The 25,534-nt window shown below is 32.8% G+C and overlaps 4 protein-coding genes across 5 annotated transcripts in view; 1 reads left to right on the top strand and 3 right to left on the bottom strand.

Moving 5' to 3' along the window:
• kcc (solute carrier family 12 member kcc) overlaps window positions 1–25,534 on the top strand; it is a 270,331-nt gene that overhangs the window by 192,662 nt on the left and 52,135 nt on the right. The window lies entirely within an intron of this gene.
• Window positions 259–1,837, bottom strand: LOC149907989 (trypsin CFT-1-like). The gene is made up of 4 exons (XM_090103443.1): window positions 1,783–1,837; window positions 1,426–1,594; window positions 876–1,131; window positions 259–561 (listed from the first exon to the last, which is right to left on the bottom strand). Exons 1-4 carry the CDS (start codon window positions 1,829–1,831, stop codon window positions 265–267), a joined length of 771 nt encoding a protein of 256 aa, XP_089959569.1. The 5' UTR covers window positions 1,832–1,837; the 3' UTR covers window positions 259–264.
• LOC149907988 (trypsin CFT-1-like) lies at window positions 5,616–7,127 on the bottom strand. Its single transcript, XM_090103442.1, has 4 exons — window positions 7,070–7,127; window positions 6,732–6,900; window positions 6,119–6,374; window positions 5,616–6,030 (listed from the first exon to the last, which is right to left on the bottom strand). The coding sequence occupies exons 1-4, from the start codon at window positions 7,116–7,118 to the stop codon at window positions 5,734–5,736; spliced, it is 771 nt and encodes a 256-aa protein (XP_089959568.1). The 5' UTR covers window positions 7,119–7,127; the 3' UTR covers window positions 5,616–5,733.
• Window positions 13,381–15,114, bottom strand: LOC149907987 (trypsin CFT-1-like). Its single transcript, XM_090103130.1, has 4 exons — window positions 15,065–15,114; window positions 14,559–14,727; window positions 14,076–14,331; window positions 13,381–13,828 (listed from the first exon to the last, which is right to left on the bottom strand). The coding sequence occupies exons 1-4, from the start codon at window positions 15,108–15,110 to the stop codon at window positions 13,529–13,531; spliced, it is 771 nt and encodes a 256-aa protein (XP_089959256.1). The 5' UTR covers window positions 15,111–15,114; the 3' UTR covers window positions 13,381–13,528.

Here is a 25,534-nt window from a genome sequence, read left to right as displayed (position 1 = left end):
CAAAAAAATTTTATCTCCAGGTTTAGGTGGTCTGTTGCATTTCTGCATCAGGTATTAAGGTTTCCAAAACAAGTTATTATTCTTTTAATATATTCAACGTACACAGTTTTTAATGATTTATTATATCTGTATAGATATAGATAAGTAATAAGTATCTACGATAGGTCAGCACGAGAGGAATGGTAAAGAAACCCATAGAATTTGTAAAAAAACTTTTATTCAAAAATTAAATTATAATGTTTTTATTCAGTTTTTTGTTGAAACTTAAGCATTAGCCGTAATCCATGAAATAAAATTGGATACTCTCGTATTGATATTGGGGAAGCGGGTACTAGCACACTCTCGAGCCCACGAGAACACTCCGACCAGCACGTTGTTGTGCACCAGAGGGCCGCCCTCATCACCCACGCACTGACCACGACTTCCAACGTTCAACCAGCCACTACATATCATGTTGTTATTGACTGCGAAGTTGACGGTGGTGTAGTTATTTCTACACAAGGTTTGGTTGATCGTCTGTAGTTGCACGTGGCGTAATTGCTCCGATCGTACAGCATTGGGCTAAAGTGATAAAACAAATACATTAGTTTTTCATAAGAATACAAAGAACAATGTTGTCTATACTAATAATATAAAGCTGCAGATTTTATTTGAACGTTACGAACGAACGTTATTTGCTTATCTTAGGAACTACTAGACCGTTTTTAAAAATTCTTCTTTTTTCACCGTTCCATATCCACGTGATCTCTAAGTGCTCTAATTGCTAAGGGCTCTTTTATATACTATGTGCGAGCTCGAGCTCATAATAAACAAATTTATATTGCAAGTTTATAAAGTTAAAAAAAATTGTTAAAAGTAATTGTTAAAAATCTCACCCCAGTGCGTCCCCAGCCAAGAGCCCAAACGGCACTATTATCACGGATATTGTACGCCGTGTTGGCAAGTGAAATAGCTCTGACGGTGTTAGAGTATATGAAGTTGGAAGCAGAGCGGACGACGGCGATGTCATTGACGCGTCTTTGGGCGTTGTAACCCGAGTTGATAATAATGGAGTGTACGTTGTGAACGGTGCCACCGCTGTTTGCGTAGGAGGATCCTATTCTAATTCTCCAGCGGTTCACGGGTTCGTTACTGGAAATAAAGTAAAAATATGAGCTATAAATGTTGTGTTCTTAGATACAAATCTGCAATCACTAACACTAAGCCCCAAGAGCTCCTCAAGATCTCTCCTCTCAAATGAAACCTACATTTAACCCTTCATAGTATGGTCCATAATCCAAGAGTGTCAATTTAATATCAGGCAACATTCGCATGCGCATTGTTCATCCTTTAATCTAACAATACAATGCTTTATACTCCTTTATATCTAACCTTTGCAATTCTCTTACAGTTAATGCAGATTATCTATTGCTAACAAATACTCACGCATAACAAGAAGCTGCTGAGAGTACAGCTCTGTTATTGATAATGGAGCCAGCGCAAGCCTGGGCGTATGACGCACCATTTCTGGAATATATCATGGAAGCCACATATGGGTACTGGTTGATCGTCGTGAGTGCTCCACCAGCGATCCTTAATTGTCCGGCGGGAACCGCTGAAATAAATTAAAATATTTGTTATTTTTATTATATTATATAAATGTGTGAAGAACCTCATATTTTTCTGGAAACAGCTATGTCATTAATGTTTCATTGACACAATTTTTAACAATGATGAAAACATTAGACAAAATTCCTAAAATCAAATATGCTTTAAATTGAAAAGCTAATGCTGAATGCGTACCTGTGACAACAGCTAAACAAAACAGTAGAGAGGTAATAATGAAACGCATTTTGAAATGTGTTAATGAAACTGATAGTAAGGAAATAATTGCCGGTGCTTATATACAGATAGAAGACAAGCGTAGTAATACAACTGATAATAAGCTGCTGAGTTATTGGAAAAATTAATTTTATCTACCGCCTTAATCCCTTGCAACAACATTTTGAAATTTCTTTTTAATTATATAGTTTCAAAATAAGTGAACTTTAAGGGCTGTCACCGACTCAAAAAAATTGCAGTTTTTGCAAACGTCTAACTTTTTTTCTCTATCTGTATTGAAAACAAGTCGTTAAATGCATAATTTGGTGCATGGAAAAAAATAAATAGAGTAATAACCCTATGCTTGCTTGATAGTATAGGAAGATGTAAATATATATCAGACAATCATGAAGGTTTTTGGTACATATTTCATTTAAATCACAATAAAAAAATAACTTTGTTTTTTCTCTAATTAGTTTACATTATATCATCTATACAAATATTATAAAGAGGAAAGGTTTGATTTTTTGTTTGTTTGTTTGTTTGTATGAATTGAATAGGCTCCGAAACTACTTGGCAGATTTGAAAAATTCTTTCACTGTTGGAAAGCTACATCATTTCTGAGTGACATAGGCTAGGTTTTATCCCGGAAATCCCACGGGAACGGGAACTATGCGGGTTTTTTTTTTAAAACGCGGGCGAAGCCGCGGGCGGAAAGCTAGTATTATTATATTTTTGAACGCACTGCCGCTCCAATCGCTTCAAAGAGGGGCCACTGAAAATCAGTGTTGCAACAGCTGCGTTGCAATTTATGCTGAGTGGCTACCATTTTGGCTCCACTTCTTAATTTTATATCTTTTAATTTAGTTATATATATTTTAATTTTACTGTGTTTGAATTGTATTGTCTTAATCTAATTGTATTGTGTGCGTGTTATTTTTTGTGGAGTCAAATAAATGATCTTTCTTTCTTTCTTTCTTCTTCTTTGTTTTCCATAATATTACAACACATGCATCTTACATATTACATTCTAGGAGTTCTTCTTTTGTTTCTACATTAATTTCCCCGTGTCATGAGCGTAGAGTCCAGGTGTTCTGGCTTCTGGATCTAGTGCGAGTCTCCAAACAAACCTATTTTGTATCATGTTGTAACTTAATTTTTTGCTTTAAGAAATTTTTCCTTTATCTGTGATAGAAGACATTGCTTATTACCAAAGTTCAAGACTCTGAGTTCAGGGAGACTACCTTGTACCGTGTTTGATTTTTTCACAGCGTCAAAGGACCGTAGACTTCAACTTGTACCTCCACGCGTTCCTGCGGAAAAGGGTCTTGACAGACAGACAGACGGACAACAAAGTGATAGGACACAGAATCACTTAACACTTATTTGTCCCATAAGATAATTGGTGAAACAGATGTATGCGTAATCATTTTTATAAAACTTTTATGCATGACTTATATGGTTTACATACATTTTCACATTAAAGTATTTTGTAAAGTATTCGAGGAGCATTTAATTTTTTTTATGCAATCAAGATTGGCTCAGCACTTTTTGTCTATAATTATATTAAAGATAGAGTAAGTTTAACGTTTTTTTTTATGGATAAATCAAATAAAAAAACTAAAACAATTTTGAAATATCTACTTAGTAGAAAATTTTATTTTAAGTGTAAAAGGCTATACTTTTTTTTATATCTCAATGTGATTTCAATAAGGCGACATGACTCACTATGATTATTTTTAATTTTTGATTCATAGAAGACACATAATTTCAGTTCGACAGATAATTTCAGTTGATATGATAACAAGCTTATCTGATTTATTACGTGGGAATGATAATTACAGGATGAGTAATGTTACTTATTGATTTTATTGTAAATTCGATGGGCTTATCTTTATTTATTTTCTTGAATTAAGTAGTAGGTATTATACAGATCGGAAAAGTAATTCCAGCTTTGACAGAAGCAAAATAGGATATTAATTATGTGCGCTATTTTCGCTCCTCGAAACTACTCCTACCTCGATAAAATTATTAGACTATCTAACAGTGAAATAATTCTTCAAATCAGACCCATCAAACAAACAAACAAACTCTTCAGCTTTATCACATTAGTATAGATTATTATACATAACAACACACATTGAAATTGAAGACTTTAAAGTATTATATAGTAAACGGGATTTATCCCAACGTTTTCACTATGGCACGGATAGTGCGAGATGTTTCATTTCTCGTGCTGATGCTGACGGTAAAAAGTATACAAATTTCTCCTCTATGTCTCCGCAGCCGGTATGTTGAGTAGTTTTCTGGTAATACATTATACATACAGATATGCATCTTTTATGGCTGGTATTGCCTTCTGGTCGATTCGTACATCAGTAACTGTTATGTTTTTTTCTGATGATTAAGAAATATATTTAGGTCAACGAATTAAACCAATCAATAATTATAAATTAGAGTCACGCGTATGTTTTTCGTGAAACTGTGCCAAAGAAATTTACAATGCTTGGGCGTGAGTAATAGTAAAAGCCAGTAAAAGCTGTTACTTAGACATCGTGATTAGAATTACAAGTAATTTAACATTTACCCGAAATGTTTAATTACATCTTCAATAATTGGATTATCAATGTGCCGCATACATTGCATCGCCCGTGGTACATGTTTATGTTTTCTTTCCATAAGAACCATCCTCGTACTTCAAGGAATATTATAAAAAAAGAATTATCGAAATCGGTCCACCGTTCACGCGTGCCGTGACCAAAGAAAACAGGTTTCATTTTTATATAATTCTTTCCATCCGCAGCTTCGCCCGCGCAGTCAAAGATAAACCCGCATAGTTCCCGTTCCCGTGGGATTTCCGGGATAAAACCTATCCTATTTCCCGGGATAAAAAGTAGCCTTTGTCCTTATTCTATCTCTATACCAAACTTCATGCAAATTGGTTCTGTACTTGAGTAACAGACAGACAGACAGAGTTACTTTCGCATTTATAATAATACTAGCTTTCCGCCCGCGGCTTCGCCGGCGTTTTCAAAGAAAATCCTGTTCCCGTAGGATTTCCGGGATAAAACCTATCCTATGTCCTTTCTCGGGTATCAAAATATCTCTATACCAAATTTCATGCAAATTGGTTAAGTAGTTAAGGCGTGATTGAGTAACAGACAGACAGACAGAGTTACTTTCGCATTTATAATATTAGTAGGGATTAACTATGGATAATGATTTTTAATTTTAAGTTGTGGTAAGCTTTGAATGACAATGTATTGCTAACCTGCTGGTTGTATAATTGACCGTCTACAAGATGTATATTGTATAATGTAATTATTAGAATTGTATCTCAAGAATGGTAACTTTTAGAAAAAATAATCATGAAGTAAATTTTTGTAGAGAATTTAAAGAACTACAACTTTTTTTGATGATCTTTTTTAAAATTTTGCTTGTTTTGGCAATAGAAAACGGAAAAGTATTTTTTCGGGTTGTTACATATTATGCAATGAATGTATGCAGTTATGAATGGCTATAATTAAATACTTCCATAAACTTACTTACTAGGTACCTTTTAAAAAATCTAAAACTTATTTACTTTTTGATAAGAATAAAAATATGTTTTACCTACATGCCTATTGATAGATTCTAACTTTATTTATGCTCATGGAAGGTAGTGTTCGCTTACTTTAGGTAACCTAAAGGTTTTTAAAAAATAAAATACAAGACACTTTTGACTTTAAATAACTAAGTAGGTACATGATAGGAGTGGTAAATAATTCAAAGTCCAAATTCATATTCAAATTTTATTTATTAGCAAAAATGCAGTTACAAATTACAGATATTATATTTACAATATTATGTGACTGAAGAAACTCATTTGTTAAATCATTAAATCCTTATTGTAAATTTAAATGATCATATTTTAATTTTGTCTTTTGCTCAAACTTAAGCATTAGATGTGATCCATTGAATGTAGTTGGACACTTTCGTGTTGATACTGGGGAAGCGGCTGCTGGCACACTCCCGAGCCCACGAGTACACTCCGACCAGCACGTTGTTGTACACCAGAGGACCGCCCTCATCACCGTCGCACTGTCCGCGACCGCCAGCATTCAACCAACCACTGCATATCATGTTGTTAGTGACTACGAAGTTGGCGGAGGCGTAGTTGTTTCTGCAAGTGTTGTAGTTGATCGTCCATATTTGCACCTGACGTAATTGCTTCGATGCTGCAGCATTCGGCTAAAATAATCATACAAATACATTAGCTTTTGATAAAGTGAACGAGATTATCAATGTTTAGAGTTATTGTTTTTGTTATAAGACTTACCCCAGTGCGTCCCCAGCCAAGGGCCCAAACGATGGTATTGTCAGGAATATAGTATCCCGTGTTGGCAAGCGAAATAGCTCTGACAGAGTTAGAGTATTTGAAGTTTGTAGAAGAGCGGACGATCGCGATGTCATTTTCCCGTCTTAGGGCGTTGTAACCCGAGTTGATAATAATGGAGTGTACGTTGTGAACGGAGCCACCGCTGTTTGCGTTCGTGGATCCGACTCTGATTCTCCAGCGGTTGATGGGTTCGTTACTGAAAATAAAGTAAAAGATGACCTTTCAATTTTGCATTCTTGCATACAAATCTGATACCAAAGACATTAAAGATGCATCAAAAGCTACCAAGATCTCTTCTTTCTAATGCAACTTATATTGGACCCTTATATGACCCTTCATATCTGGCAACTGGTAGAATTTAAGCCAAATCTATACTAATATTATAAAGAGGAAAGGTTTGTATGTATGTATGTATGTATGGTTTTCACGCATAAACACAGATACAGATAATCTTTAGACCCTGAGAAAGAACATAGGCTACCTTTTATTGCGAAATATGTACCACGGGCGAAGCCGGGGCGGACCGCTAGTACGAAAATAAACAAATACTCACGCATAACAAGAAGCCGCTGAGAGAATGGATCTATTATTAATAATGGAGCCAACGCAAGCTTGGGAGTATGATCCACCATTTCTGGAATATATCATAGAAGCCACATATGGGTACTGGTTGATCGTCGTGGTTGATCCACCAGCAATCCTTGATTGTCCGGCGGGAACCGCTGAAAGAAATTAAAAAAAAGGTTATGTAACCTGTTTCTCTGGAAACATAGCTATTTATCAACAATGTTTCATGTGCACAATTTTGAACAATAGTAAAAATCCTCATATCACAAAAATTTTCAAAAACCTAATATGCTATAAATTGAAAATCTAATGGTGAATGCGTACCCGTAACAACAGCTAAACAAAACAGTAAAGAAGTAATAAGGAACCGCATTTTGTAATGTGTTATTGACACTGATAGTAATGAAATAATTGCCGGTGTTTATATACAGATATAAGACAAGACAAGCACGATACAAGACAGTAATACATTGATAATAATCTGCGGAGTTATTGGAAAATTTAATTTTATCAACCGCTTTAATCATGAGTCAAAAATAACATGTCGAACATCTACGTAGTAATAGATTAAAAAAAAGTGTACCTACTGAGGGCTATCAACAATAAAAAAGTAGTTTTAATAAATGTCTGACTTTAATCTATATATTCACTACACTTTCTCTATATTAATTATTCAATCCAAAACTAGGGTAAGAAAAAAGATATCTTACGCTACAAGAAAACCATACTAAAAGAAATAAATAAGTTATATGGTAGCCCTACACTTCACTATCATCACTACATAAAACAAAGTCCTTTTCTCTGTCCCTATATCCCTATGTCCCTTTGTACGCTTAAATCTTTGAAACTACGCAACGGATTTTGATTCGGTTTTTTTAAATAGATAGAGTGATTCAAGAGGAAGGTTTATATGTATAATAACATCTATTAAATAGTGGAGAAGTACTGTTATTTTTGAGGTATCTAATGTGATGTCGTAAAAAATTACATTTTAACCGCTTACATTGCAAACGCAGGCTGAACCCTACGAGTTTTATCAAAATAATGTATTAAGTATTGTACACATTGAAAAGGTCTACAGAAAAGTCCGTGATGGTATATATGTCTATCTCTAATGGATAACACACAATAACTTTTTTTGTCATTTACTTTTTAAAAGAAATAATGGCTAATTTTCGAAGCGATTTTTACGAATACAGCATTAATCCTTTACCAATTAAATACCTTGAATACATTGTTCATTTAATATAGATCTATATGGCCCTTTACACCGTATTAACCGATTTACCGATTTAAGTGAACATTTTCGAAGATATTACAGATTTAAAAATTGCGGGACGTAGCGTTGGCGGCGGTACCGGCCGGCCGCCATTGCACCCGTGCGAAGCCGGGGCGGGTCGCTAGTGCTTAATAAAATAAGATATAATATATTATCTTCTTTTAAACATCTGTAACAGACAAAAACGAAGATTTTCGTATTTCATTAAATCACGATAATAGAAAGAGATTATAGGTATATAAAAAAACTTAGCCAATTTTGAACTATCTAGTATATGTTGTATTTTGAGTTAAAAGGCTTTCATTGTTAAGTGTCGTATTAACATGACTCACTATAATTTTTAATTCTTGATTCATAGAACCTCTCGACATATGATTTCAATTCATATGATAACAAGCTTATCACATTAATTATAACGTGAGATGATAATTGCATGATGACTAATTTTTATCGAATAAATTGTGAAAATCTTATCTTTATTTGTTTACTAGAATTTTTCATATCTTATAGTATATTGGTCCAAGTTATAAATCGAAAATGTAATTCAGACTGTGATGAGAGCAAAAGAGGATGTTAATTATTATGTCCAGTTTTTTTATTTCATCAAAGACTTCAGAACTAGCATTACGAAATACGAAAGCATGTAAGAAGTAATTTTATTCGGACTAGACTAAATTGGTAAACACTATATAGTATATTATTATTATAATTATATACTACGTGTCCCAGAATATTATTTAAAGAAAATGTGTTAACGAGTGCTTTGGAAATTTGAATTCAGATGCAACTAATACTGACTAATAAAACTTATACTGACATTCTTCTAGCTTCTTTGATTTTATGCAATTATACATTACATTGATTACAACATACATCGAACAATATACATTGAAACTACTAAAATAAATAGAAAACCAGGATTGTAAGTGTGATTTTTATTTATTTGATTATTTTATTCCGATGCTGTCAACACCCCAAATTGCCTTCTGCATTATCACGGATAGACAGAGATTTTTCATTCGTGTACAAAACATGTACAGAGTATCAAAAACTACCATACCCCACTATGTCTCCGCAGCTGATATGTTCAGCAGTTTTCTCGATATACCTACCTACATAATAATATATTTTTTCTTAATAGCTGATATTTCATCGGGTCGTTTGATATTTTGGCATGGTAGATAAATGATTTTAAATTCTTACTAACAGGTGGTCAAGCCTTTTCCTATATTTAAGAAATCAGGATATTTTTTAAATGACGGAGCCTCACGCAAAAAGTTTTCTTAAAGAAAACTAATTTGTCTTCGTAACATGTTTTTGTCTAATGAGTGTTCACATACCCTGGATTAAGTGGGACAATATATCCGCAATGAGTTTCTTCAATCGACATTGCTTCGTTTCGTTTAGTCATTGGTGGGTAAGTAATAGAATTGATATTTTACTAATTGCAATATAAATTTTCTTAGGTAGATCTCGGGATAAAGGTGGTCTACGAGAAAGAATAGCATAGCTACTACCTATGCTTTTAAGCTCTCTTTAAACTTTGATATTTAGACAAACACACAGAATAATAATTATTTCTACAAAGTAAAATTTTGTTGAAAACCCTTTTAATTACACAAACTAATTTCTATGAATTTTATAATAACTGATGATTACCGCATTGTTATCGTTGTTAGAAGAGATTTCTCGTTTATATTGATAAGCATAATGAGCTTATCATGTTGTCCTAGCTGATACAAATAAAAAAAATGAAAAAAAACATGGTTAGGCTTCATATAATCATCAAAAATTGTAGGTGATTTTTATATAAAAGAAACAATTTATAAAATATCTGTTTGTTATACATAATATTATTACCATTTAAAAGAATAATTAGAAATGACCTTCACCTATTTCAATAAATGGATGTTAAGTAGTTATTATATAGGTCTATAGATCAAGAATATTCTCAGCAAATAGTTGTCGCAAAAAGCAACTTTATTGTAATAGATAAATTTTTAGAATATGTAATTATCTAATCAACAAATCAAATCTAGTTTCACGAGTACGTATATATGTATACTGAAATATAAGTATATTCGCATTGTGCGTGAGATTCATATTTCCGCCAAAATAATTATCCTTTCACAAAGATCTCCGCAAATACTACACAGACAAATTTCCTCAATTATTTTATAGGCTTTATTTTTTTCGCATGCTTTATTATTAATTTGCTACAAAAATACAAAAGGCAGTCCTATAAAAACGTTTTCTCATTTTTAAGGGAAACAAATCAAAGATCAACTTCTATAAAAGTGGGTAATATAAATTATGTTTTCATTTTACTAAACGAACATTTAATAAACGATATTTATTATTTACTAATGTATCTACTTAAGTTCAACTACCTACTGCATATCGCTCATTTGTGACAAGAACGTGTTAACGAGCATATGTATCGTTATGGAATAATGATACAGTAGAATCCGGCGCATCGCGCTCTACTTGCTGCTAAAACGCGATATTTCTAGCTCCAAATATGACCGAGTTATGAGGGAAAAGGTCGGTGAATATCGGTTTAGCGACATCTCTTTTCGATCTTGAATTTAATGCAAGAACGGTTTAAGTCAGTCGTCGCTGCTCCCTTGAGAAGGAAACTGCTGCCCGATTGCGGTAAAAATGTAACAGCTTATTGTATCACTAGTCCATTGAAATGTTACATTTTTTAGGCCTAACCTTGTGTTTTTAGAGGACGCAATTTTATTTTTGTAATGTGTATGGGGGGTCAGTGTGAAGCTAAAACCAAGTTTGTGGGGTCGCCACCCTTGTCCCATGGCCGTTTTTTTTTCCGAAGAACAACACCGTGTAATACTGAAAGATTACTCGAATTTAGATAAAGAAGCAATGGATAATTTTAAAGCGATTTTAACCAATACTGCATTAATCCTTATCCAATTACACATTGTTGATTTAATATACAGATCTATATGGCCCTTTACTAAATATTTTCGAAGATATTACAGATTTAGTATCAGGATTGCACCCGTGCGAATTCGGGGCGGGTCGTAATATTATATTGACAACGGTTGTGAGTAAAAAAAAGTAAAACAAAAAATATTAATGTCTGGTTATAATTGTATTTTTTTTTAATATGTTACTACTTGTATTTCAGAGAAAGTTACACAATAATTTCGCAAAAATATCTTTCATTTTGTAAAACAAAATACAAAAATAAAAAGATTTCTACTACAGTAACAGGTTTTAATTAAAATTGCCCATACATTTAGATTACTGATTATCAATAAAACGTAACAATACGACATAACTTGTAAAGTTTTAGATTTTTATTCAATTTTTTTTTCAAGAAAAATGGTACATACTTATCTGTTTGTAATGCAATACTGCACACTTTTTACAAGAAAAACGCAACAAGAAGGGCCCTTTCTGGAATAAATAATCACTTATAATACCACAACTCACAAGAGCTTCAACTCACAACTCACAACTCACAAGAGCCCCCCAACGGTCCAGGCCTTGTCGCGGCGGAGGGGCTCAGTAGCTCAGAGTTATGGCCCTCTGAGTGAAGCGAAATTGGACCAGCGAGGGGCTGAACGGCTGGTTTAGAGTCGGGGAGACTCGACCGGCCCGACGGCCGGGGCTAGGTGTGGCCCAGCGGCCGCTGTGTGCGGCGTGGGATGGCGGCCAGAGGCCGTGGCTTGGCGGACTCCGTGTCCACTAGGCAAAGGTGGCGCTGAACGGCAGTTGGGGTTGAAAAGCCTCGACTGACCCGACGGCAGAGGTCCTGTTTGTGGGCCAGAGAGGAGCCGGCTTTTATGCGGCGGTGGATGGCGGCCAGAGGTCGCGGCGCGGCGGGCTCGCTGGTTTAGCAAGCCACGCCGTGCAGCGGAGGGCGGGATCCCGACGCGTCATTGTGATGACGCGCGGAGACTCCTGCAGAGAGGTGTGGGGCGGCGGCCGCTGTAAAACGGCCGTCTGCCAACTCGTAATCCGGTCCGTGGGGCCGGACCGAGGGCCGCCATCTCTGGTGAGGTGGGGGCTGCGAGGTAATCTCTATAAAAGTGCGCCGGAGGGTCCCCCGACGTGTATTTCACACATCGGAGGACCTTCCAGCGTGCACCCTCCGGCCGGACGGTGATGGGGTCGGGGGTTCGGGGGAACGCGGATGATGGAGCGGGGAAAGATCCATTGTCTGCGCGTTGGTGGCGTAAGCCTTCGTTCCAGCAGCCACCAGCGAGGGGGGTTCTAGTGGTGGGCCTGGAAACGGGCATCTGCTGGGCGGGACACGCGGTAGAGTCGTAACCGTTCCCGCAGTTCCGTCCAAAGCAGCGCGATGGAACAAAGTGGGGTTTTAGTCGGTAGAAATCCGACATAACCACGGCTCCATCCCCGGGAGCCGGGGGTATCTAAGAAGATTTCCCCACTATAAAAAAAAAAAAAAAAAAAGATTTAGTATCAGGATTGCACCCGTGCGAATTCGGGGCGGGTCGTAATATTATATTGACAACGGTTGTGAGTAAAAAAAAGTAAAACAAAAAATATTAATGTCTGGTTATAATTGTATTTTTTTTTAATATGTTACTACTTGTATTTCAGAGAAAGTTACACAATAATTTCGCAAAAATATCTTTCATTTTGTAAAACAAAATACAAAAATAAAAAGATTTCTACTACAGTAACAGGTTTTAATTAAAATTGCCCATACATTTAGATTACTGATTATCAATAAAACGTAACAATACGACATAACTTGTAAAGTTTTAGATTTTTATTCAATTTTTTTTTCAAGAAAAATGGTACATACTTATCTGTTTGTAATGCAATACTGCACACTTTTTACAAGAAAAACGCAACAAGAAGGGCCCTTTCTGGAATAAATAATCATAATAAATTTAATAACTGACTTATTGTTCTGAATACAATTTGATTAAAAAAAAACGATAACGTTTTAATATGTTGTATTGAGCTGAATAGTCTAAGCATAATAATTAAAAAGTTACAGGAATTTTAAACTTTCAGCGTTTTCCCAACAATTGAGTTTTTGACTTTGTCACGTTATAGAAGCAAATGAGCGATATATTTCAAGATTTTATTATTTATTTATTTATATTTATAAATTCTTTATTGCACTTAAATAAAAAAGAAATACAGACACTTAAATATAGCTTAAACTAAGTACAAATGGCGGTCTTATCGCTTTAGAGCGATTTCTTCCAGACAACCTTTGGTACAGTAGAGGAAAAAGTATAAAATAAAATAAATGGGTAGTGCAATAATAAATAATAATAGTAGGTAATAATAAATAATAATAAATAATAATAGTAGTAGTATTATGTTCAATAATAATACAATAAAATGTATAAAATACTTTTATTCGTTATCAAATAAGATTTTCTTCTTTATTTTACTTAAAATAAAAGAAACTTGGTACCCTGAGCACACTCTTAATTTCCATAATATTCACTACTTCTACCCAGCCAAATGATAAAATACGATCTTCAAAATCAAGCATTAGAGGTTATCCAGCTGGTATAGCGGGAAACGAGGGCATTGACCCCTGGGTATCGGGGATGAGCACATTCCTCATGGCCCCAAGAGCACACACCGACCACTACATTATTGTGAAGCAGAGGACCACCAGAGTCACCACCACATTGGTCACGACCACCAACATCCAGCCAGCCAGTACATAACATATTGTCAGTAACTTCACCACGGAGTTCACGCCAACGGTCCCTGCAAGTTTGCCTATTTATGGTCCAAATTTGGACGTGGCGCAACTGATTGGATGAAGAGCCGGTACCCTGAAAAATAATAAGAAATTTAGGCAATCTGGTCAAGATCTTGTATACATTTATAAGTCTCCCTTTCGGTAGCCATAATTACCTAAAGCCACCTAGTTATGCTTGCATAACTTTATCACGTTGACAATTAATTGCAATTCAAATTAATAAAGATATTCAGACGGAGCGTTTTAAGTATTCATTAAATATAGAGATAGACACTATGTAGTCCGTTAAACTTTGCCACTCTTTGCTTTCGTACACTTACCGAAGTCATTCCCCATCCGATTGCCCAAACGACCTGACCATCAGCAAGGAAGTAGTTAGAGCTGGCGATACTGCCAGGAGCTACATTCGCGTTGTACACGAAAGCTGTGTTGGAACGGACGATAGCAACGTCGTTGTTCAAAGTATTATCATTGTACTGTGGATGCATTATGATATTGTTGGTGATGTGCACCACGCCGCCGCTGCTTCCGAATGTGGAACCGACGCGCATGCGCCACCGGCTTGGAGGGTCATGGCTAAAAAGAAAACGGGTTAGTTAACTCTTTTTGAAGTTGTTAATATAGATAATATCTGGTCGAAGTCGGCAGAGGTCGTTAACAATTTCAAAATCACTTGTATAGAATAAACATTTTAAGGCACAATGGCGATAGATGAACCGGTAAAAATTGCAAATTTATTAGGAAGTGAAGATGCACTGAAACTGCGAACCCTTTTGAATCAATTTATCAATTTTCATACGTACAAGAAGCAGTGAGCAGCGGACAGGACGGATCTGTTGTTAATGATAGTTCCACCACATGCTTGGTTAAAGGAGAGACCGGTCCTGGAGTAGAGCATGGCAACACCATAAGGATAGCGGTCGATGGTGGTCACAGACCCACCGACTATCCTTTGGTGTCTGGGCTTGTAGGCTGTAACATACAAAACATTAAAAATTACAAGATACAGATTAAAATAAATATGTATGATGTTTCTTTATTTGGTTAATTTAATTAAGTTTCAATTCTCAAAAGAATATGGTTTATAATTCTAATTTTATTAACAAAATATTGTTATAGATAATGTCAGAAGAAAAAAGGGTATATTTTCTTTGTTTAAAGTTTATTAGAATTAATACCATTGAATCAGAGATGATCATAGTAAGAATAAGGTACTTATAACTTTTTTCTGATATTAAAACAAATTTATTCGTATAAAACACTACTATAGCTATACTCCTAAAAAATTAAATAAAATAATAAAACTAACCTGCAACAGCCAAGATTAAACAAAACAATAGTATAAGCGCTCGCATTTTGGAAACTATTTCCCAAGCAACAAAATAGTGAAGGAAACATTTTATATATACTCAATTCACAAAGATAAGAAATTATTTAATCTTATTTATAATTTATTATGGTTTAGATCCTATAACGGTCTTAATTGATTCAGCTGAATTAAAATTTATCGAAAAAGGATTTTCCGAATAAATTCAACAAACACAATATCTATGTTACACAGATTAATTAACTATGCAATATCTTATTTTATACTATGATAATAATATTGTATTATCAAAACATACTATTATATACCTATATATAAGCACAGTAAGTAAAATATGATAGCCCTTTCTGCATTCAATTTAAACAAGCACATACATTAACTCTCACTCACATATTTATTATATGCTATACATAGGTATATTGTTCAATTACATTAAATAATTAACATAATATAGGTAATTTTAGTGTTTGTAACACAATTAAACTACTACCGGCAGTTCCTCCCTTGTAATATCTTGCATATTTTATTTAAAAAATCTATTATAATGATTAAAGTATAAATGTAGGTACTATTATACACTATCGGTATTACATTCAGAATATAAATAGTATATGTTATGCGAATAGGTACTAAGCATAACACAGATTTTTAAAAATGAAGTCCCTTTTATAATTACCGAAATATTGCTACAAAAAATTTGTTATTCATTATTATTACAGATCTCTAAAATAAAAATATATGGTTGATTATATTTCAATTCTTATCACGTTTCCTATGATTAATTGGAATAATATAATATCTATAATCCCCTCCAATTAAGCAATACTTTGATAAAAGATATAGAAACCCATATTATAGTACTTACATGAATTTATTTTTAGTAAGCTATTACAATATTACATAGATCGAATTAAAGTATTCTTGTTGATTGATAACTTTATAAAGTATACAGCATTGTAAATAATAAAAACACCATTTTAATGATTGATAAGTTTAAACTAAATCTATTTTTGTAAATAATCAATCAAATCAAATAGTATCAGATTTCATAGATCCATTAAAATATTATTATTATGTGTTTCAAACTAATCTATACCTCTAAACCAATTTCTACAAAATACAAAGCCTATTAAATTAAATCTACGGAACCATCACTAATATTAAACAAAAGTTATATAAAAGTTGATTTATCAAAATCACAATTTATAATAACGCAGCGAACCCAAAAAGCGGGCAAATATAAGTTAATTGAATGAAGCTTCATTTGTATTCAGTACACTGGCTTTCTGCTGATGCCAGAATCCTTAAGATTACGATACACAATATATAATCCAATTGAATCACATTTTATATCGACCGCAAAATGATTCATGACTTATTCCTCTTTTTTGTATATCATGTCAAAAAAAAAAAAAAAAATTTTCCACTTCATTGTTATAATTAATGTAAAACTACTGTCACATTAATTGTCTTATTATTGGTATTCCTTTTTATTGGCGTATTGTTTTGTTAAAGTGAATTATAAATATTGTAATACAAATAGCTGTAAGGAATCTATGTATGTAAAAATAAAAATAAAATAAATTTCATTTGAAATGTTTATACATACTAGCTTTCGTTCCTGTTCCTATTGGATAACCTATTCCATGTCCTTTCTCAGGTCTGAAGCAAACTCTGTAATAAATTTTTAAGTAAATCCCTGCAGTACTTTTTGCGTTCAGGCTGGACATACATACCTACAGACAAAGAGACAAAAATTCTAAAAACTATGTTTTCGGCTTCGATAGCGATTGTACATCACGCCCCAAGTATTCTTTAAAAAAAATATTCAATGTATAGTTTTGACTTTCCTACGATTTTATTATATGCATAGATGTATAGAAATTCAAATTAAACAACATTGCCTAATGCTATATAAGGCTCTAAGACCTGATTGTAGAGCTACAGTGGCGATGGAAGTAAGCTGTTAAAGTTATATAACTACGAATTAGTTATTTAGGAAGTTCAAAACTATCACCAGTGAATAAAGTTGTGGAATAATTGACGATCGTGCTCGATCGTATCGTGCTTGAATTGAACATAATAATATTATGAAATATAAACAATGCCATGTGCATGAACAGAATAATTCTAAGATAACTGTTAAGATAAAGACAACAAGGAGAAAAATATATCATGGTTTCCAGAGAGTCATTTCATTCAACCAGAAGTGGATCCTTCATTATATTTGATAAGTATTTGATATTGAAAGAGCACATAAAGCCGATCATACCGTGTTATCAAATATTAAGGAAAAAAGACCGTTCTTCTATTTAGGTACATATTTTTAATATTTAAGTAGATTGCATAATATAATATTCTGTTTATAAATTAGCCTTTACTAATAAAAATTCTCAAAAGTTAAAATAAACATTTCAGAATTAGCAAATGTTATCAAACTTCTAGTCACACAATTTATCGCATGCACAAACATTGAACTGGTCATTTGTGGATATAAAAAGCAGATTATAAGATTACGTGACCTCAAGTGAAAACGACCTCGTTAATTATTATGAAAAGATGGCAATATTTCCCTCAAGACCAAAGGGAGAAATATCAGCCCATAAAAAGGGAAAACAACTTTTTTATTTAAATGTTGTTTGATGTGACTTAAAAAATCGAATATTTTTAACAGGATACTTACAATGAAAAATTATAAATCATCATCATCGTCAACATTTTATTAAAATCTCTCGACTCGCGATTTTAAGCGAATATATGCCCTTGGTACAGTCAAAATCTAATAATGTTGTTTCTATTTTAATTTCAAAATTTTCCATCAAAATTGTGAAATAATCTTCGCAAAACACTTCCAATTCCAATGTCCGAGTTTAATATTTCAAAGATTACTCTACAAAAAGATTTAGTAATAAACCGGGATAAAATCTTCATAATATCGTAGGTAAACGAATGATTTAGTTTTTTTCCATTGACTTAAGTTTCAATTAAATAAATACTGTTCGATTTGTGTTCGAATAATCTTATAACAATAAATATTGTGAATTGCCACCAACGCATTAAACAACACGCATTTATTGCGCACCGAAAAACAATAGCTTATCACGATTTGCGGTGGCCATTCATATAATAACAATAAAAAGATCAAGATACTGTTATAATTTGTGGCAGATCAATATCTACGAATCATGTGATAGCAAGTGCATCGGTATCAAATTGGAGCAAGTTATCGTACATCGTTTGCCGGCTTTGTTGCTGAATGGCCTGTCATATAATCTGCGTGTAATGGACACGAAAGATCGATCTCTATAAGATTGTTTTTGTATCTCCTTTTCAGTGTTATCGTTCAATGATTCAATGATCTTTATCATTATTGCCACATCATATATAATCAAAATGATTATCGAAATCGTATGTGTTTACTAGCTATGTGTTATTCGGAGAAATCATATTAATTTCAATTGAAATAGTAAAAGAGTATAGATATAAAAAAGGTATATCTAAACTATACGTTATTAAGTCACTGATGATGTATATAAATGGAATGGAAACCAATTATAGATATTATATATAGAGAAGAAAATCTTTTTAACACTATGTATCTCATTTGTTATGCATAGAGCTAAATCACTTTTTCGCATAATATATTTACATAACATAATGACACCATAAATCCTTAATATTATAAACCCACGTAATATCCACTTCGGCATCACTAATCATACAGATAAACACATAAACAATGTCTCCTAATACCACTACTTAATTACCAGCAAAACGGAATAGAGAGCGCTTACATTTGTCAAAACCATTTATCTCAAAGGTCAGCTATTTTCCCAAGGTAATCCCGTCAACACGTACTATTCACCACGTCACCTCGACACACAGAGGTTCCTTATTCGATGAAAGCGGTATTAATTGTCGGATTAAGTGAGTGAAAACCCTACTAATCTAATTGTATGCCTCATGCACAACCATGCCACATTCTAAGGTCTGAAATTGGAGTTGATATGCGTCTGAATAGATGTTAAACTATAGTCTTTACCATAAAGACTGTTTCGGAGTTAGACTTTCAACTAGCTCACTAGTTAAATTGTATGCTAATGTTATGTTGGTACTTATGTAGACAATAAGAAGTTTGTTCGGTAATCTGGCAAAAATAGTTCCACTGATATGTATATATTTTTTTTAATTAGTTAACGAAATCAAAGAATATCGTTTTTAATATCACATAATACATTTTAAGAACACTATATTGTATAACTTGCAATGTATTTAAAACATATCATTGTAATTAATACGATTTATTAGTTGTTAATGAATATACTTATTCATAAGCTTTTATAATTATGAATGAAATACATTTAACGTGGCTGTTTAATTACCTTCTGTACAAAATTTAAGTTGAAGACTCGCAAAATCAACATGAAGCTTTAAAGATTTAACATCTAATTCCCCTTGTAAAAGTTTTCAAGCTCCCGTCGCGCATTATTTATTGTTTTATTCAACTTCATTTATACTTGAAATAAACACAATATTAATGTAGCTTCGAAGTCACGTAATGAATTCCTTAAACTCGAAACTCAAACATTTATTTCACTTCTTTTAGAAGCGCTTTTGAATGGTCATAATACGTCGATTAATATTGTAATATTCGCTACCGGTTTGGAAAGCAGTTTCTACAGAGTAGAGCAGGCAAGAAAATCTGTAGAACCTATTTTCAACTCATGTCTGTTTTACATTTTAATTTCATTACTTATACACGTTAAAAAGGTACCTACCAATAAGTAAAGGGAAATGATATTTAGGAGCAGATTTTTTACAAACACGTTAAGAGATGGAATTGTACCTTTCTATTATGATGTGGCACACATCAATACATATAAGGTCTATAAATATTCCAATAAATATAACATAACCTTACCATACCACCAACGTTAACAGAAAGTCGTGTTTCATGTATATTTCGTATAGAATATTCAAATACAGATTGAGATCACATACAAATACTGTGTGCTAACATTTCGTCAGTACATTACTTTATACGTCGACAATATCAGACTCGGCACTTATCTTAAATCAAATATATTTCCCAACTCCCTTCTGAAGGTCACTATCAAGTTACCAGTATAAGATTAAGAAAGTTGGCAAACATCCATTGAACAAAACGTCGTAAATATGTTTTTTATGGAACATTCCATAAAAACGTTGGAATAGGAAAATTTTCAACTTAATTTATGGATTCTGAATTCACAATCATCAATTGCTAGAAACATCTGGAAGAAATTGCTTTTAATGTTGCTGTCAAATTTTGAAAAGAATAATATATTAACTTTATTAGATTTAACTATTGTCAAATTGAAAAAAGTGACGTTCTATAAAATGAAACTGAAATTGTGGTATCATTTATTTGACATTATTTTCATAATCTATTAGCAAATGGAATTATAATGCATTTTCAAATGACTGAAGATTTCTGCCCTGGGATGCGCCGCTGGCTGCTTGCTGGCCGCGCACCACGTACCCTCGAAGATGGACTACCTTCCGGAGTAGAAAATATAGATTAAATTCAGTTTTTAAAAATGGCGCTATGTGAATAAAACGATTAATAATTATTTTAATATCATATTCTTCTTAATATATACAAATCTCGTGTCACAATGTTTGTCCTCAATGGACTCCTAAACCACTTAACCGATTATAATAAAATTCGCACACCATGTGCAGTTCGATCCAACTTGAGAGATAGGATAGCTTTTATCCCGGAAATCCCACGGGAAAGGGAACTATGCGGGGTTTTCTCTGAAAACGCGGGCGAAGCCGCGGGCGGAAAGCTAGTATTTTGATATATTTAAGAGACTGTTTTTAATTCTAAAGAACAGTTAAATACGGGTCATTCAAAAAATAAAACAAATCAAACATGCAAACAAACATTTGTACATCACAGGTGATTGTACTTATATAATGATGATAATACGTTTTTATAATACAGACGATAATAATATATAACAACATGCCTTGCATCAGTCAAATAATAAAACAAAATCTTTTTTACAACTACTACGTCCATATTATGTACCTACCTCTTATTTACTAGCGTCCTAAATAAAACCCTAAACAAATAAAAACATGAATTATACGCAATAAAGAATTCAAAGGACAAACAATAGTAAAGCATGAATTAGTCATAGTTATAAAATACACGCGATATAAAACCTATTCATTGTTAAGATAACGGAGTTTACTGAACTAAGACTCTTTGTGAAATATTATTAACAGTAATTGAAACTTGCTCGCTGGCTCTACATTAAAATTTAAAATGTTTTCCTTTTTTGAACTATACATTAGTATAAATTTAATTATTGATTTATCATATTTGTGCATATATTTTCAACAGTTACAATCTTTACTAATATTTGTAGGTATAATAAATTCATGACTACTGCATAACGTAAATAAGTTTTTATCGCATTTAAAAACAAATATAGGTACGGCGAGACGAAATTAAGTGGTATTATAAAGTTGGTACACTTATCAAGGAACAGTCAGACAAGCGTTTAACTTCATAATAATAGTGTTATTATCCTATTCATAAGGAGTTTCTTATTTACTGATATAGTATAATGAAATGAAGCGATGAAATTCCACGTCCGCGCAATTATATTGAGTGTTTTTACTTTAAGTATATTATCATTAGGTATTATAAAATACCAGTGTTGTAAACTACAGTATTCTGTGTTAATTTTTCAATTATCCTAAGTGTGTAAGTGTAGTTGAGTGGCCTTGGTTTCGTTCAAATTATAATCATTATTCGACAAAGGAAACGATATGCAACGGAGTTTGGATCGCTCGAGAGAATACATATCGATTTTGAATGAAGGTAAATTGATAGCTTTTATTATTTTAAAGGTATGATAATTGCTTCAGATAGAGTTTGTTAAGTATATTAAGAATTATATGACTTATATTAGTAAGAGTTCTTCCAGTTTATTAATTACCACTTAATCTGTTGATCAATATTGTTTAACATATTGGTATTATTATTAAATATCCCAGCTTTTTATTACAAATCCAGTAGTTACATTTGTCAGTATTTCTCAAACATTTGAATAGGACAAATTTCACTATTTTTCTCAGAGAATCTATTAACCGAAAGTCTTTTTTGTTTACCGCCAGTTATCAGTCACATGCTCGGCGATAACCAAAGGATAACCTACATTTACTTGTATAAATAAGATATTAATATAATCGAGACGAACAGTATACATTTGAATTGATAGGATTAGAATTTGGTGGTGACTTAAAGTGAAATGAGATTGTTATCGGGACAAGATAAGGATGGCGGGGCTTCTGAGGCGGCTCTTATGAGAGGTTGGTTTTGTTAGCCGTTCATCATTTTTTTGTGTAGTGTTTAGTACTAAAAAGTATGGAAGTTGTCATACCTATACACGTACAGCGGGAAAATAGTGCTGTAAATTATAATTTTATAACAAAAATATTCCAAACTCTTCTGTGAATTTAAATACAACATATAGGTATAATATATGTATATAAAAGCACATAAAAGGGAGTATTAATTTAAACTCATTAGTATTATGATGAATACTCTGTTTTGAAAGGTATAATCATTGAATATTATTTCAATAAATTAAATAAATTACAAAGATTACGTTTGAATACAATAAAAAATGCAATAAAACGTTTATAGCAATATCAAAAACGGTTAATTTATTATCTTATCCGAAATTATCAAATTTATTGTTCTAGCTAACTAACTCATAAAATTCCTATTGCAATTTTCTGAAACGAGTTTTAATATTTCTTCGTCCAATGCCGTGGCTTAACGCTCGCGTTTATCAGTTTAATTTTCCGTCAACACACTAATATTGTGAAGCTTTAAAATTTAAATCAAACTTTTGTAAGCCGCAGTTTCATTAGACACCAGTTTAAACCCGCCTCGAGTGGCGTCACAAAGCTTTTGTGTCGCTGTCATTAAGTATACAATTCACAGGAAAGTGTTGGTACTATACGTTAAAAAGTATATACTTTTCCCACAGTTCAGTTATACTATATAGGGCTGTATAACGTTGGCATAATATACGATCTTACTTGCCTGTTGGTCCCTGAGGTAATCGGCACTTTTAATTAAAATAATGAATACTCGTTACAAAATGTTAATTAACTTTAATACACTTTTTACGTCATACTTATATTTCCTTGATGCAACAAACTAATGGCGCTTTGTATTATTAAATCCAAATTAAAAATGATAAAAATAAATAATTTACAAATGCTGATTAAATCACTGATTTTTATCCAAAAAGATTTCTTTATTTAGCGAATGTGTAACATTTGTTTGTTGTACTCTTTGAACGATAACAGTTAATGATTTAATTATTAGTTTAGTAATAGACGAGTAATTATTAAATACATTTAATTTTCTTTTTATAGCTTTCAGATTTTCTTAAAGTTATAACGTAATAATTAATTAAATCGAGCGTTTTAACGAAGTAATTAATTATTAAAGTCTATTTTTTCTAAACTAACAGTCTAAAATAAAACTTAAAAATTGTTAAACACATTTTTCCTCCAATCATATCATATTCTCAATCCGAATTTGAATCATCTATATTTTCTTAAACTAGAAAAGGCTGTGCAAAAATTGTTTACGCATATTCCTTCCAATTATTTCTAATAGAGCTATGACCAGCCAGGGTAAAAAGGACCTTAGTGAGCTATAAAAAGGCACCCTTAGCCAGAGGGTTAATGATCAACTTAACCCTACGGTAAATAAATGGCTCGTTTGTTCCCGAGAGCGTTGATGAGAGATGCAATTTAGATTTAAATGCCATTTTCATAAGTACCACTTAGAAATAAACACATATTTAAAACAATGTTATGAAAAAATCTTACAGGACTTCTTTTTACTCGTAACATTTTAGTCCGTTTATATGAATCCACTAAGATGCTTCAACTCCAAATGACCATCTATTTAAATATAACATCATAACATTAAACATTATTTTACTTGGATATAATTTGAAATTCAACCCTTATTAAAAAAAACTAAACCAGAAGACCTTAATCGTCATAAAATCAAATCATTTAATAAATACATGTAAAATCACAAATATTATAAGTATGTACATATTTGATAAAAAATACACAATACGTTTTCCCTTTATAGCGGGATGGTGGCATTCACTTGCCTCTCCCTCGCGTGATGTTCTGTATTGCGCCTCCGAAAATAGCCCGCTTTTCTACAATACACCGAGATTATCATGATGTTTACCAGTAAATTTCAGAGAAAATGTTATTATGAAGTGAAGCACTTACCTACCAGTTTATAATATGTATCATTTAATTATAAACATCAGTATTGTTTACCTATTTGTCAAAATTTCCATCATTTACAAAGGGGATAATATCCTAAATTGATTATTAAAATTAGAATCTGTCTATATATGCTATATATATAGCTTTGTTTATTATTCTAGTATTGGAATCAAGCTATATTTGTGCTATAATGCAGCATTAGATTCGCTGTATCATTTACGTTTCAAAGCGGCACAGCTTATTCAAGTCCACGAAACCGTTAACCACGTTAAACAGATCTGAAAAGATACCCGCTGAAAGACATCTATTCATGGCTTGTTATTTTATTAGTGGCTGGAGTTTAATGCATAAAATAAAATCATTGATGCATAATTTGAGGGGCATTTTTCGCGACCTTATTACCACGTTGACGTCGGCGCCTCGACGGGCCACACTAGCCGAAGGTAGGTCGGTGCTTGGCCTATATTCTGTCCCTCTCCGTCGCTCCAATATGATAACAGGCCATCTCCCTCCCAGTGACGTCATCACACAAACCCCTGAACGCAGTAGGTGTGCGTTCCGGTTATCATTGCTCTCGTTCAATCGCGTTACTGTAAAAATAGTGCTGAGTAATTAACCGGGTTAATGTGTTAATGATTTTTTATGTAAAATAAATTTAAATAGATCTATCTGATTCAATCCCTTTAGCAATTAATTAAATTCAAACCGATAGATTAGATATAATGCAATGAAACTCAAAACTGAAATTTGAACACATCATTGGAACTCAAGTTATCGCACCACCATCTTTATAAATGGAACATTTACATAAAATGTCAGCTATCAGATTGGATTTTTAATACAAATGCAAATGAAGACCCTAAATTTTTATGTTCACGGCAACACGTTTCGGTATTATTTTTAAAAATTAATTTGGCAACCCAATTCTAAATATCTATTGGAAATCTATACAGGAAAAGCAATGTCATATTCAAAAATAAAGTTTTTTTATTTTCTGCGCAATTTATTACAGTATCTGTATGTTTAAGATATTATATTAGCATTATTCATTTATTTGATGTATCAAAAAATCCGTCAAGAGATGCAGAAAACAAGTACAAAATATTCACCAGATAAATG

This window comes from Colias eurytheme, chromosome 6, assembly GCF_061535395.1.
Source record: "Colias eurytheme isolate Ceu_HAF_F1 chromosome 6, ilColEury1 Martin Lab GWU primary, whole genome shotgun sequence".
In the NCBI taxonomy this organism is placed as follows: domain Eukaryota; kingdom Metazoa; phylum Arthropoda; class Insecta; order Lepidoptera; family Pieridae; genus Colias; species Colias eurytheme.
The sequence above is the reverse complement of the archived record's forward strand: the minus strand, read 5'-3'. Positions and strand labels throughout refer to the sequence as shown.